Source organism: Electrophorus electricus, unplaced genomic scaffold, assembly GCF_041902795.1.
Source record: "Electrophorus electricus isolate QZ-2024a unplaced genomic scaffold, ASM4190279v1 Scaffold303, whole genome shotgun sequence".
Classification (NCBI taxonomy): domain Eukaryota; kingdom Metazoa; phylum Chordata; class Actinopteri; order Gymnotiformes; family Gymnotidae; genus Electrophorus; species Electrophorus electricus.
In genome coordinates this window covers 1-12,484 of record NW_027658587.1, presented here as the reverse complement: position 1 = coordinate 12,484, position 12,484 = coordinate 1, and the positions used below count along the sequence as shown (strand labels likewise).

Genomic DNA, 12,484 nt, shown 5'->3' with positions numbered 1-12,484 from the left:
GCTTTTGTTGCTCTTTAAAAAAATATCTGCCATTATGACTAAGGCCCATTCACTGCAGGACTTAAATAAAACCTGTTGCTATGTATTCAGAAGGCTCTATCTCATTCACACACTTACCTTCTCAGAATACATTCATCCATCCAACACAGAAGGACACATACTGTAGTTATAGAGGTAAAATCTCTGTTCATTTCTCATAGACAAGCAGCAGTGTCTTGGGATGTGTCAGTTGTGGATTTCACTGCAGGAGGTTTGAATTCCACCTCCGGGCTTTAATGTCAAATGCCTCATTAGCTGCTGCTTTTATTCATTTATTGGTCTACATCACAGCAAGGAGTGGAAGAGCGCTACAGGAGAAGCACACAGCTCAGTTTTATCCCTTAAATAATTTTGATAACTCAGTATTCCAGTCATTTTGCCTTATGTCGATAATGTAACAGACTTTCTCATAAGGGTTTCTAGAGTATGCATACTTCATAATGTAACAGCTTTTTTCATTAGTGTTTTTTATTTTGAAAGAGCCTACCTGCTGTTTCAGCATCCAGGCAACATTTTACTGTGCAGAGGCAATGTTGAGAAGTTGACATTAGAAACATACCGTTTTATTCTATTTAGGAACAAATTGTTTGCCACAATAAAACTTTAGATCAGGTGTCCACCTCCAATCCAGGAGGGTCATGACATAGCAAAGGCTAGTGTTCTCTTTCATTCACATATCTAATTCAAGTCCTCAGGTAACTACCAAGCCCCTCAATGGTTCCTCATGCCACCTTCTACCTATATGTTAATGGACATTACCTTTTAAAAAGTGATATAAATGAGTTGATCTGCGTGCCTTAGAGCAGGATAAATAACTACTAACCTCTGCAGTTCTACAGCCCTTCATGACCTGAGTTTGACAACCCTGCTGTAGATTAAAATATTTAATCAGTAGGTTATTAAATGGAATTAATGACACCAGGGCATTTTAATTTGACAAATTGCAGAATTATTTTATTTGATTCCTCCAATGACACATGGGTTCACAATGATTGATTTCAGTCTCTCTTGCCTGGCTTGCTTCAGTAGCCTTTAGCATGTGCAGTAGTATGCAGAGATGGAATTGTCCCAGTTTCCAAACAAGCCCTTCTTCACATCTTTGAGGCGGTACACAATGCCAGCAGAAAACTTCCTCTTGGTTCCATTCTTCTTGATGCGAGACCACACAGTCAGGCTGCAGAACTTGCTCACCACCAGAGAGGATGCGCGGTTGTTCCAGTGCGTTGGGATTATCGGAACATCGTCATTGGGATTAACATCAAGGTACTGTCCTCCACAGCTTTGCTCATAGTAGTAGTTGCTGTCCTCAAACATGCGAGCACAGAGTTTGTTGCCCTCTGAATCTTTCAGGGTGCTCGGATCAGGGCACTGGGCATCCAGGCCCAGAAGACACATAGCGCAAAGGAGAAGAGCAACAGCTACTTTCATGATTTCAGCGGGTTGAATGAACAAGGCTGCAGGAGTCTTGATCCAGCCTTATATACACCGAGCCACTGCTTGCCAATGGTCAGTGTGTGTGAATGTCAGTGGAAGCAAACAGATGGGATGAAGGTTACTTATGGGAGTTTCAACACAATGTTTACTTTTGAAACAAAGTAGACAAAATATTTCAAATAATCTGGTATACTTTATTTATCAGATGATAAAATAAAAAAACAGTTTTGTACTCTGATGAATAAATAATTTTTGAGTCCTGTGGTGTACCTGGTATCACAGGTTAAAAAAAAGGTGCTAAAAAACTGAGGTCATGGACCCGATTGCCAGCGAACACACATATTGTCTTAGTTATAAATATGTAACTCACGCTGAATAAGAGGGTCTACCAAAATTATTTGAACATTATTACTAAATTTTTTCAACCATAATATTGATCTCTCACGAGGCTCTTAACTGCATCAGACAGTTAAGGGAAATCATTTAAACTAAATTAATAACAAACATTTTTCAAACAATTTTCACATATTAATTTTTTCACCCATTAAAAATCCATCTTTTTATGTTTTTCAAACTGAAACAAAAGCATTGCATCTGATTCTAGTGAATGTCCCATTTGTATTGTATACTAATTTACTTGTATACTACATTACATAATACTTGTATGTATGTTTAACAGACAGAATCACAAAAAAAAAACCGGAATTATAGAAACCTATAACCAAATGAATCCTTCCTCCAATTTCAGTAAATCAGCACAAATATCATGAAACACACGAGATGATTAATTTGACTGCTTACTGTTTTAAAGGGAAAGGAACCCCTGCGTCTTTCCAAACCACCTGGAAAGTTTAGAGTGGGAACTCCGGTGAATTAAAAAAAAAAAAAAAAAAAAAGGTGTGGGGGTTATGAAAAATCTACAAAATGTTGTGCACTGTGTCTTTTGGTTCCAGCTCTCCTTTTAGCGCTTTCCTCAAATAGGCTGATTTGTAGTACTGTGTCATAGTTTATGCTTTGTTAAATACTGGTTTAAAAGTTTTTTACTTTTAAAAAATACAGGGTATTAAGTCCAATATAGTAAAAGAAATTCAAAATGGTCTTAGATTGTCATGACAGGACGCTGTGTAATGTGAACCGACAAGCCAGAGATGATAAAGGTTAAATTTATTTATCAAACGGCAAGACTTCAGCGTTTGTTTGAGCCCACATCCAGCCGCTTACGACAGAGCTCTACTAAAATCCAACCCTTACCATTAAAAGACACAACATCTGACCCCAGAACAGTGTAGAATGACTTCCGGGAGGTCTAGGAAATTACGCCATTGAGTGGCCGCTCTCCTTCTTGGGCGCGGGAACATCCGACACTGCGGGAAATATGGATGCTGAGATGAAAGACGTTGATGGTAAACAAATCGAAGTAGACACGCAGCATGACAAGGAAGATGCTCCGAGGATATCGACAAGTACTTACGAGCTTCCATGGTAGGGACATCTATAGTTTGTCAACGTTCCAGAAATCAAGGGCAAGAAACGAAGCTGAAAAGCTTTAGCCTGCGAGTAGCTTCGAAGTATTGACGCATTTTTGTAACCTAAGCTAGCTAAATAACATGATATGCTCATTTTTGTACTAGCGAGCTTTGGGCTGCATAAACCAGCCTTTCAGTATTGTTTAAAGGTGAATAATTTAAAACCATAGAATTAAAATGGCTAGCTAGAGTATCCAGCCAGCTAACTGGCTGCCTGTTTTGTAAACAGCTAATCGCATCGATGCAAGATAGTTGGCCAGCGAGGTAGATATGTGCCGAACATTGCTTTGTGCAGTGTTTTCACCTTACTGTGTAATTGTGTTACATTTTACTGTGGTTATTTTCCTAGGGTTGAAAAATATAGACCCCTGAAGCTGAGTGAAATCGTTGGAAATGAGGAAACAGTCAGCAGACTGGAGGTCAGTTGCCACTTCATCTGAAACTTGTGCAAGTATAGTATGTTAGAGTATATATATATATATATATATATATATATATATATAAAACAGCTGTTTCTTTCTACCATTGGTGAAATAGGTGTTTTCCAGAGAGGGAAATGTACCCAACATAATTATTGCAGTAAGTACAAATTTTATTGTCTCTTTACTAAACCTATAATTTGAAACAAACTCTTCAATGAACAGCAACTGTCCAACTGTGCCATTACAATAATGTCTTGCTAGCAGTCTGCTTAGGTAATCAGAAAATGCTATGTTTAAAGGGTCCTCCAGGTACTGGGAAGACAACAAGCATTTTATGTTTGGCAAGGGCACTTCTTGGCCCAGCAATGAAGGATGCTGTGCTTGAGCTGAATGCCTCAAATGATCGGTAAGTATTTACTATGATATACACTTCAGATAACAAAGTACAGTACAGTATAGACATGATTGAATAGTATGAGTTACCATACATATGACAAACTGCATTAGGACTTTGTTTGGTTGTATTGTGGCTAATGTTGTTTGTAATAGATCAGGACCATGACACTGCATGCAGTCAAGATAACCCTGCTCTAACTCAGGCTATCCAACCGTTGTTTATACATAGTTGTTTCCTAAATACATGGCATCAGTGGGCAGATAAGAGATTTGGGGCATAATTTTATTCTTCAGTTCATATAGAATATTCTGGACACAGCATGTGGATAAACAGGGTGTTGTAAGTAAGAATAAGTCGACTAGGCCTAAATCTAGTCGACTAGATTTAAAGTGAAATGTTTTTAATGTTCAGAATTTGACTGTTGTGCATGTTGCAGTTCACTAAAACATCATCCACTAGAAATATTATATACTAAGGCATAACTCAATTTTTGGATGGATTTAATAAGATGCAATATAAGCCAACCTGTGAAATGCTCACATTTGCTCATGTTGCTCATGTATTGCCATCATCAGTGTGATCTCTGCATAGGTAACTCAACAAGAATTGGCAAAGAGGACTTCCCAAACATTTGAACATTTAAAAACAAACTGATCACAGGTTTCAGTTCTCTCACTCCCTGGGTTCAGCTCACACAGTTTGCTGGAAATGATGATGAGAGGAAGTTGTGCTTGTAATTTCTCCAAGCAAGCTCACTTCCAGACCACAGCATTTCCTTGCATGTAAATGTAATCAAAAGCAGCAAACTTTTTCGTACTGTGGTTTTATTTATTTCAGAGGTATTGATGTTGTCAGAAACAAAATCAAAATGTTTGCGCAGCAAAAAGTTACACTCCCCAAAGGACGTCACAAAATCATCATTCTGGATGAAGCTGACAGGTAATGAGTTCGAAAGATTAGGAAACGGGCAGATGTATCTGACTGTTTAGAAGGCACTTACCTGTCCTAATGGTGTGTGTGTGTGTGTGTGTGTGTGTGTGTGTGTGTGTGTGTGTGTGTGTGTGTGTGTGTGTGTGTGTGTGTGTGTGTGTGTGTGTGTGTGTGTGTGTGTGTGTGTGTTCAATTGAAGTATGACTGACGGAGCTCAGCAGGCTCTGAGAAGAACTATGGAGATCTACTCTAAGACCACACGATTTGCCTTAGCCTGCAATGCCTCAGACAAAATTATTGGTGAGTTCCTTTCTGGTATTATTAAAACTGTTGGTGTATAAGACAGAACAATATTTTTGTTATTTGTATTTAAATATTTTTTGGTCCAGAAACCTGATACTGATCTTTTCCCATAGAGCCCATCCAGTCCCGCTGTGCTGTCCTGCGTTACAGCAAACTGAGGGATGAACAGATCATGATGCGGCTGATGGAAGTGGTGGAGAAAGAGAATCTGCACACTACCAATGATGGCTTGGAGGCCATTATCTTTACTGCCCAAGGAGACATGAGACAGGTCAGTGCAGGGTATTTTGGTTTTGATGCCAATCTTAACAGTATTTAGTGTAATGTTCATATTGCAGTGCTTAATTTATGTCTCCAGGCCCTAAACAATTTGCAGTCTACAAATTCTGGATTTGGTTTTATCAACAGTGAAAATGTATTCAAGGTAGATATCAGTTGAATGTTTTCCACTTACAATACATTGATTTATATCTGGACTGAAGGATCAATATAAATATGTGTAAGGTATCTGGTGGAAGTGATTTAGCTTTTGTCTCTGTTCAGGTATGTGATGAACCACACCCTCTGCTGGTTAAAAGCATGCTTGAACACTGTGTCAATGCTAATATTGATGAAGCTTACAAGGTAATGTCAGTGCATGTTTCTGTTAACATAAATAACTCAGGATGTAGCTAAAAATGCAAACCACATCATACAGTACTAATTAGTTATGTATTCTCTTTCGATAGATAATTGAACAGCTTTGGTTACTTGGCTACTCTCCAGAAGACATAATCGGAAACATTTTCAGGGTGTGTAAGACTTTCCAAATGCCAGAATACTTGAAGCTGGAGTATATCAAGGTAAGGAGCTTTTTACTCTCATTCGCTCTTTCATGCAAGTAATTTTTTAGTATCTGATACCACAAAAAAACCACACCCAACTATGTTTTTGCTGCCGTTCTGGCCAACATTCATATCATATCCTACAAATACAATGATGTGAATTTTTTTAATGTGCATTGTCTCTCTCTGTCTGTCTCTCTGTTTCTGTGTGTGTGTGTGTGTCTCTCTCTCTCTCTCTCTCTCTCTCTCTCTCTCTCTCTCTCTCTCTCTCTCTCTCTCTCTCTCTCTCTCTCTCTCTCTCTCTCTCTAGGAGATTGGCTACACACACATGAAGATAGCAGAAGGAGTTAACTCTCTTCTACAAATGGCTGGACTCTTAGGGCGACTCTGCAGCAAGACTGCTGCACCTAATGCAAACTAAGCCATGCTGCTTCATACTCTCCTTGGCTTTATTGGTCTGCTGGTGAAAATGTAAATACTTAAAAAATGCTCAGTAATAAATTGGTTGTTTTTTCAGTTACTTGTCCCCTGGTGTATGCAAAATTATCCACTGAGTGCTTTCACAATTGTTTTAGCCAGTTTCAGATTTATTACAAAAATTGACCATTTCCCAAAAATAGCCAGTAGTTTGACTACTATGTTATGAGGGGGGAAAAGCATATATACTATACATCATGCTGTATGTCAGCAGGCATTACACTTTGCTTTGGTCTAAGAAGCTGTTATTACTACTAAAAGCTCAGGATCATTTTAGTGTAGTGACATTGCAATACAATAGATTACTAATAAAGATAAATTGCTTAATCTTATTGTAAAAACGGGGGTTGGTGCATTGATATAGTTTCACACAATTCTCAAGTAACTAATGACACTGCAAAAAACTTCTGTTTTCTTACTCATTCCAAGTACCTTAAACACATTTTATTCTTGTCTTTTTTTTATGCTGATAAAGTTGTTAATCCTCTTTAGCGTTCACATAATCTGGTTCATCTGTTTCAAAGATAAAGATCAAAGTGAGTTTGTTTTTTTCTCTTTTAACAACAGAAAAGTCTTTAAATACAAAAAAATAAATTACCTTCATCAGCGTTATGCAGAAATTGTGCATTTTCATAGTCATTGCTGTCTGGTAGTAAGTAAGTAAATATTTATATATCACTTTTCTAGAACATGTCTCAGTGCTTTACAAAATGCTTACAAATGCTATACAGTAGAACACTGGTTGAATAGAAACATTTTTAACAGGGTTGAATTTGTAATTGTCTGCAATAACATTGAATGGTTGTCTATACCCATAGAAAAAGACAAAAATAATTTCATAGTACTCACCAGAGTCATGGTCAATATCTTGTGTTGGTAAAATATTGATGTAGGTATCTGTATCTGGGGAAGGAAAAAAAAGTTTAACCGTACATACGGTGGCATGTACCTCATTTAGTAGTCAGGAGCGCTCACTCATAAAGCATCTTGGCAAGAGTGAAGTTGTGAACGTGACCTTTTGCTTTATTCAGCCACAGTTCCACCTGAATGTGCATTCTCTAGTCTTTATCTTTTTCAGATGCTGTGGTTTTTCATGACCTTTCCAGAGGCAACACAGGGGCTTAGATCGAGGTCATTTCCTCACACATTTGAATACAAGTGAGAGATTCAACAATAGGGGCTAATAGGACATGTAGCAATAGGCCTGTGACAAGCAGCTGTTCAGCTGTGGCTCCTACCATTATCCATGAGCTCATCAGGTGGAGTTCTGAATGGTGGGGTTGGAATTGGATCTCTAAAATCAAATCAGAGCAAGTATAGAAAGCAGGCATACACGAATGAGTTGCAATTTACTAACTGGGCATCTAATTTTTAAAAGTAAGCATTTTGCTTTTATAATGAATGGTGATTAAGGCTGCTTACACATATATTTGTTCTGTATTGCAATTTTCTGTAAAAAAAAAAATGGGTAAGGTGTGAGGGGATAGGATGGCAGTGCAATTTTTATAAAAATATGTTTAAATAGCTTATAGGTAAAATATTAACTTGGACTGGGAACATTCTGGTAACTGCCTTGAGTGTCTTCAACAGCTGTTGGGAAAAAGCCAAGAAATATATGCTGTCATTGATGTTATCAATTTTATAATATTACTAAAATTATTATGGACAACTGACAATGCTTACCATCTAAGTGGACTTTAGATGCATGTGCAAATTGCCTTAGAAAATAAAAAAGAGTTTAAAGAATTGTACAGATATGGTTCAAAGAGAATAATTATAATTTAAATAATTATTCAGACTTCTATATCTAACATTTCATGACAGGTTATTTTTTGAAGTATTAGAAAAGGGTAAAGTTGGTAGCAATGAAGTTTATGGGCACACTCATCAGTACACTACCCTGTCTTGTTACACAGAGGCTGCTCAGGGCTCTTCTGGTTGGGTCTTGTCACTGAAAAAGAAACACTATAAATATTTAAACAGCACGTGTTGAAATAGCATACAGCTCCTTCTTCACATTTTGAGATCACCTATATTAAATGTGGTTCAAAGTTACTTAGATTTAATTATGAAATGTCATTCACTCTCAGGGATCTTTTGAAGAAAATGTGATTAAGGACTATATCTAAAATTGTTAACTACATACCAAATTGTGTGTGGAAAAAAAAGACAATCAGTGTACTGATTTTGTTACCTTATGAAGATGAAAAATACTTTTAGCACAACATGAATCCAAAATTTTACTGTAAATGTAATGGTGATATACTGTCAACCAGACAGTGAGACATTTGTCTTTGTCAAAAATTGCTTGTATTAACACTTTTGTAAATCTAGACTTAAGAGTGCCGGAACATGAAACATTGTCATCACCGATAACTAATTAATTGCAAGGCTAAATTAAGAACAAAAAGGCAAAGATAAGTTCTTCACCTGTTTTTGTTCGTGTCACAGCAAATTTGCTCCCATCCCGTTGACTAAATGAGACCAAAACAATTAAAAAAATAGTATATATGTCTACTCCATAATTTAGAAATGTTACTGTTAGAAAGACAAAACTCTCTAAGTATCAGCAACTTCACCTCACAATAACTTACAGTATTTCCTGGTTGTAAATCTGGTTATCCTCTTGAACTATCTCTGCAAGAGAAATAGGTTTTCTACATTTTAATAACAGATGGTATCAATACACACTTGTGTGCTGTAAGTATGTGGGATAAAAAGCAATATGTTTGGAAGAGCACTCACTAGATCTCTTTCCACACCATAGGCAGAAAGCAGAAACGAACCCTAGGATGGCTAGACACAGGAGTGTCAGGACAGATCCTTGCTGACTTGTGATTGCAATCATATCTTAGGGAATAAGATTTTGCAAATAACACATTCAAATGTGCCATCTCACGAGAAAAGCCACCACACACTTTTGATTCAGGAAATGCATCAAGTTTAAATGTAGCCACAATTAATAATGTCAGAATAAACATCTGAAAAAGTGTGAAGAATTATCTATCCAATTAATTAAATAATAAAGAAATGATTACACCTAATGCTGAACTTTGTAGCAATTTACTGTTTGGTCCAATTTACTGAGTCCTGACTTCTGTCATGAAGATTTACATGTAATATTAACACCCATGTTGTTAAATTCTGAAAAGGCTCAATGACTAAGTGCCCTTTTATGTAGTTACATAAACTTTAGTTGTATTTTGTGGTTAACCTTTATAGCCGTACACCTTTTACATAAATTGGTGCTGCATTTGATACAACTGATAACATTTGATTATTTAATTTGACAGTGCAGATTTCAGCATGCTGACGTGCTACAGGAATTGTTGTAATTATGAATAAATTACAGACACTATGTAAGGCTTTTTTTACTTTTGACACCATTTTGCGTAGATACCATACTTCTCAAGGAAGCATTTTTTAAAATTGTTGACGGACCCGAGACTTCATTGTCTTTTTGCTACTAGCCACAATCTCTCATTTTTGCAGTCTTATGAAGAAAATAATATAACGACCATAGGTTGAAGAAAAGAATGTTACCTTAAATAATGTTTTAGGGTGTAGCCATTCTCATATACTAGCTTCAAGCCACTAGGAGGTTGGTGAAAGTACAGGGTAAGTGCTGCTGTTTCCTGTTTCAACTGAACTCAACCGCATCCGTGCAGCAGGCTGGACAGGGGACCACCACACGTTTCTTCAGTACTGCTCTTCTTTATTTTGTTATTTTTTGTGCTAATGAGATATTCCCCCAGTTATATTAAATTGTAATGTACTGATTTTGTCACCTTATGAAGAGGAAAAATACTTTTAGCACATGAATGCAACATTTTACTGTAAATGTAATGGTGATATACTGTCAACCCTAACCCTAACTTTCAACTCAACAACCAATTTTTAATCATATCCCCCATATTGCTATATTCTTATATTGCTTATATTATATTGCTAAATTTCCATATCACTCTCCATACAAAGTGTTATGAGCATGATAAGGATTAAAATGGATCATGGAATGCCATATTTCTAATATAGTAAAGGTTCAGGTATGATTTTTAGCCATGCTTCAGTATGTTTGATTTCTTTGGATCCCATAGAAATGAGGGACAAATGCTTATAAAAGGGGTGGCAAACAAGTGAAACATGAGCTCATAAATCTATCTGTCATTAACAGTTTGGTTGATGAATTCACACTCATGACACATCTATTTTAGACGCTAACTCTAGTGGTGAACATTTCTGGTTTGATATACTGCCATGTGACAGAGAAAATATTCTTTCTGAAGATGGAAAGACGTAGGTGTATGCTACTACAACATGTATCTGGTAAATGTGGGAGAATCTGTAGGTGTTAAAGGGTTATGTGTTTATTTTTTCCACTCATGAAACAAATACAGCGTTTCCTTTATGTTCTCTTCAAAATTAATTCACAACTGAACACATTTCAAAAAGTTATTTTAGATCAGGACCACCTGAATGGATGAAACATTTTATTGGGATTTTAATTGCAGTAATAATTTCAGCAGAACCTCAGTCTGAATATACGACTTTAGAATCTCACAGTATTATCATTATATTATAGAAGCTTTGAAATCTAAACCCATGTGAGGAAATGTTTTGGAATACACAAGACAACTGCACATACACACACATGCACACACACACAATCTGAGGGGCAAGAACTGGATGGATGTGTGCCTTATTCACTCAGTGCCCCAGGTATGGGAATACGGTACCACTCAAGAGGATGGAAGAGGCTGGGTGGCGGTATTTCTTCAGTATACAGTGGATGATACTGGGAAAAAAAGAACATGTCATTAATAACTTCTGAAAACAACCAATGCTTTTTAAGTATCTTGTACACCTTAGTTATCTTTGTCTCAAATAATATCCCACAATTTCATAAATAATATAATGGTCATGCAAAGAAAAAAGGGTGCATGATTTTATTAGCAAAGCTGGTTATGATGTGTACTTTGTGCTTGTGTGAGCAGGCATATACTTACGTGCACTGCTGCTCAGGCTGGAGGACATGTAACTGCTCCCACCTGCTCCAAGCCCAAATCCTCCTCCCAATCCTGCTCCCAGACCTCCACCCAGGCCTCCACCCAGGCCCAGACCGAAGCCTAACCCGCCTCCCAGACCGGGACCTCCTCCCAACACCCCCACTCCTCCAGCCAGGGCCAGAGCAGCTCCGGCTCCTCCTCCTGCTCCTCCACCTACTGCTGTCTTCGACATGTGCACCGTGATACCTCCCCCAGACTTCAGCCTGTTCCAGCAAGCAGACAGACAAGACTCACGCAATTCTTTTCTGCATAACCACACTGACATAGAGAAACAGCTCAGTGGGAGGAGAGAAGGTCAGCCATAGTGCCTCTTTACCTGTTCTCCTCACTGTCCAGGAGTTTCTTGTATGCTGTGATTTCAACATCCAGAGACATTTTGCTGGCCAGAAGTTCCTGGTATTCTTGTCCATATTGCGCAATTTGCTTAAAATAAATAAATAAATGAGTTATGCATGATAATTAACCATGGCCGTTCTGTATTTGGATTTAACTGAAAGAGGAAATGTACTTTTCTGAGGTCATCCAGCTGGGACTTGAGGGCAAGTACTTGTTCCTGGTAGGTGTCAGTGTGGGAGCTTGAGTGGGTTTCAGCCTCGTCCACCTGAGATTCTAGCTGGATGTTCTGAAAAAAATGAGCACATCACCCAACTAACAAATCCACACTTCACACACCAAGACGCATACAGTGACCCTTTTTGTTCAAGGATATTGTTGTAAAGACACGATTTTGTTACACACAAGTGATTTAAGACGGTCGATTTCTCTCTGCACCGAGTCAATCTGCAATTTGTAAACACGCAGATCTTCCTTGACAGCAGTGAGGGACTGAATGCTGGGTTGGGACGACACGGTCATCATGGAGATCTGCATAAACATATGACCAGGACAAAAGACGGCAGTCTAGAGTCACGTGTTTGTCAGCGAACAGCTTTCAAATTACGAGTATTACGATTAATCTATGATGCGCTAGGTGTCCACTAGAGGGAGACACCATCTACGCTAAAGTTCTGTGAAAATTCATTCTGAGAAAATACTTTGAGCATTTGTGCAGTTTAATGAGATGCTG

The 12,484-nt window shown here is 37.8% G+C and overlaps 4 protein-coding genes across 5 annotated transcripts; 1 reads left to right on the top strand and 3 right to left on the bottom strand.

The window, feature by feature from the left end:
- Positions 1 to 971: 971 nt before the first annotated feature.
- LOC113573288 (syncollin) lies at positions 972 to 1,486 on the bottom strand. Its single transcript, XM_027003443.3, has one exon. The coding sequence runs from the start codon at positions 1,465 to 1,467 to the stop codon at positions 1,072 to 1,074; it is 396 nt and encodes a 131-aa protein (XP_026859244.2). The 5' UTR covers positions 1,468 to 1,486; the 3' UTR covers positions 972 to 1,071.
- Positions 1,487 to 2,788: 1,302 nt separating this feature from the next.
- On the top strand, positions 2,789 to 6,391 carry LOC113574957 (replication factor C (activator 1) 2). 2 transcript variants are annotated; one of them, XM_027006203.2, is made up of 11 exons: positions 2,789 to 2,955; positions 3,349 to 3,418; positions 3,537 to 3,578; positions 3,721 to 3,827; positions 4,656 to 4,757; positions 4,948 to 5,048; positions 5,165 to 5,322; positions 5,410 to 5,475; positions 5,595 to 5,675; positions 5,780 to 5,893; positions 6,186 to 6,391. In XM_027006203.2, the coding sequence occupies exons 1-11, from the start codon at positions 2,849 to 2,851 to the stop codon at positions 6,294 to 6,296; spliced, it is 1,059 nt and encodes a 352-aa protein (XP_026862004.1). In that variant the 5' UTR covers positions 2,789 to 2,848; the 3' UTR covers positions 6,297 to 6,391. The 2 variants fall into 2 exon arrangements, with proteins under 2 accessions (XP_026862004.1, XP_026862012.1); XM_027006211.2 differs by lacking the exon at positions 4,656 to 4,757.
- A 50-nt stretch (positions 6,392 to 6,441) lies between these two features.
- On the bottom strand, positions 6,442 to 10,033 carry si:dkey-183i3.6 (LAT2 domain-containing protein). Its single transcript, XM_027006222.3, has 12 exons — positions 9,896 to 10,033; positions 9,098 to 9,202; positions 8,947 to 8,989; positions 8,783 to 8,826; positions 8,252 to 8,303; positions 8,036 to 8,070; positions 7,898 to 7,942; positions 7,775 to 7,802; positions 7,591 to 7,646; positions 7,202 to 7,255; positions 6,951 to 6,998; positions 6,442 to 6,865 (listed from the first exon to the last, which is right to left on the bottom strand). Exons 2-12 carry the CDS (start codon positions 9,198 to 9,200, stop codon positions 6,831 to 6,833), a joined length of 543 nt encoding a protein of 180 aa, XP_026862023.1. The 5' UTR covers positions 9,201 to 9,202; positions 9,896 to 10,033; the 3' UTR covers positions 6,442 to 6,830.
- A 796-nt stretch (positions 10,034 to 10,829) lies between these two features.
- Positions 10,830 to 12,309, bottom strand: LOC145655639 (thread biopolymer filament subunit alpha-like). The gene is made up of 5 exons (XM_081709126.1): positions 12,157 to 12,309; positions 11,927 to 12,040; positions 11,735 to 11,841; positions 11,359 to 11,621; positions 10,830 to 11,147 (listed from the first exon to the last, which is right to left on the bottom strand). Exons 1-5 carry the CDS (start codon positions 12,292 to 12,294, stop codon positions 11,128 to 11,130), a joined length of 642 nt encoding a protein of 213 aa, XP_081565252.1. The 5' UTR covers positions 12,295 to 12,309; the 3' UTR covers positions 10,830 to 11,127.
- Positions 12,310 to 12,484: the final 175 nt, after the last annotated feature.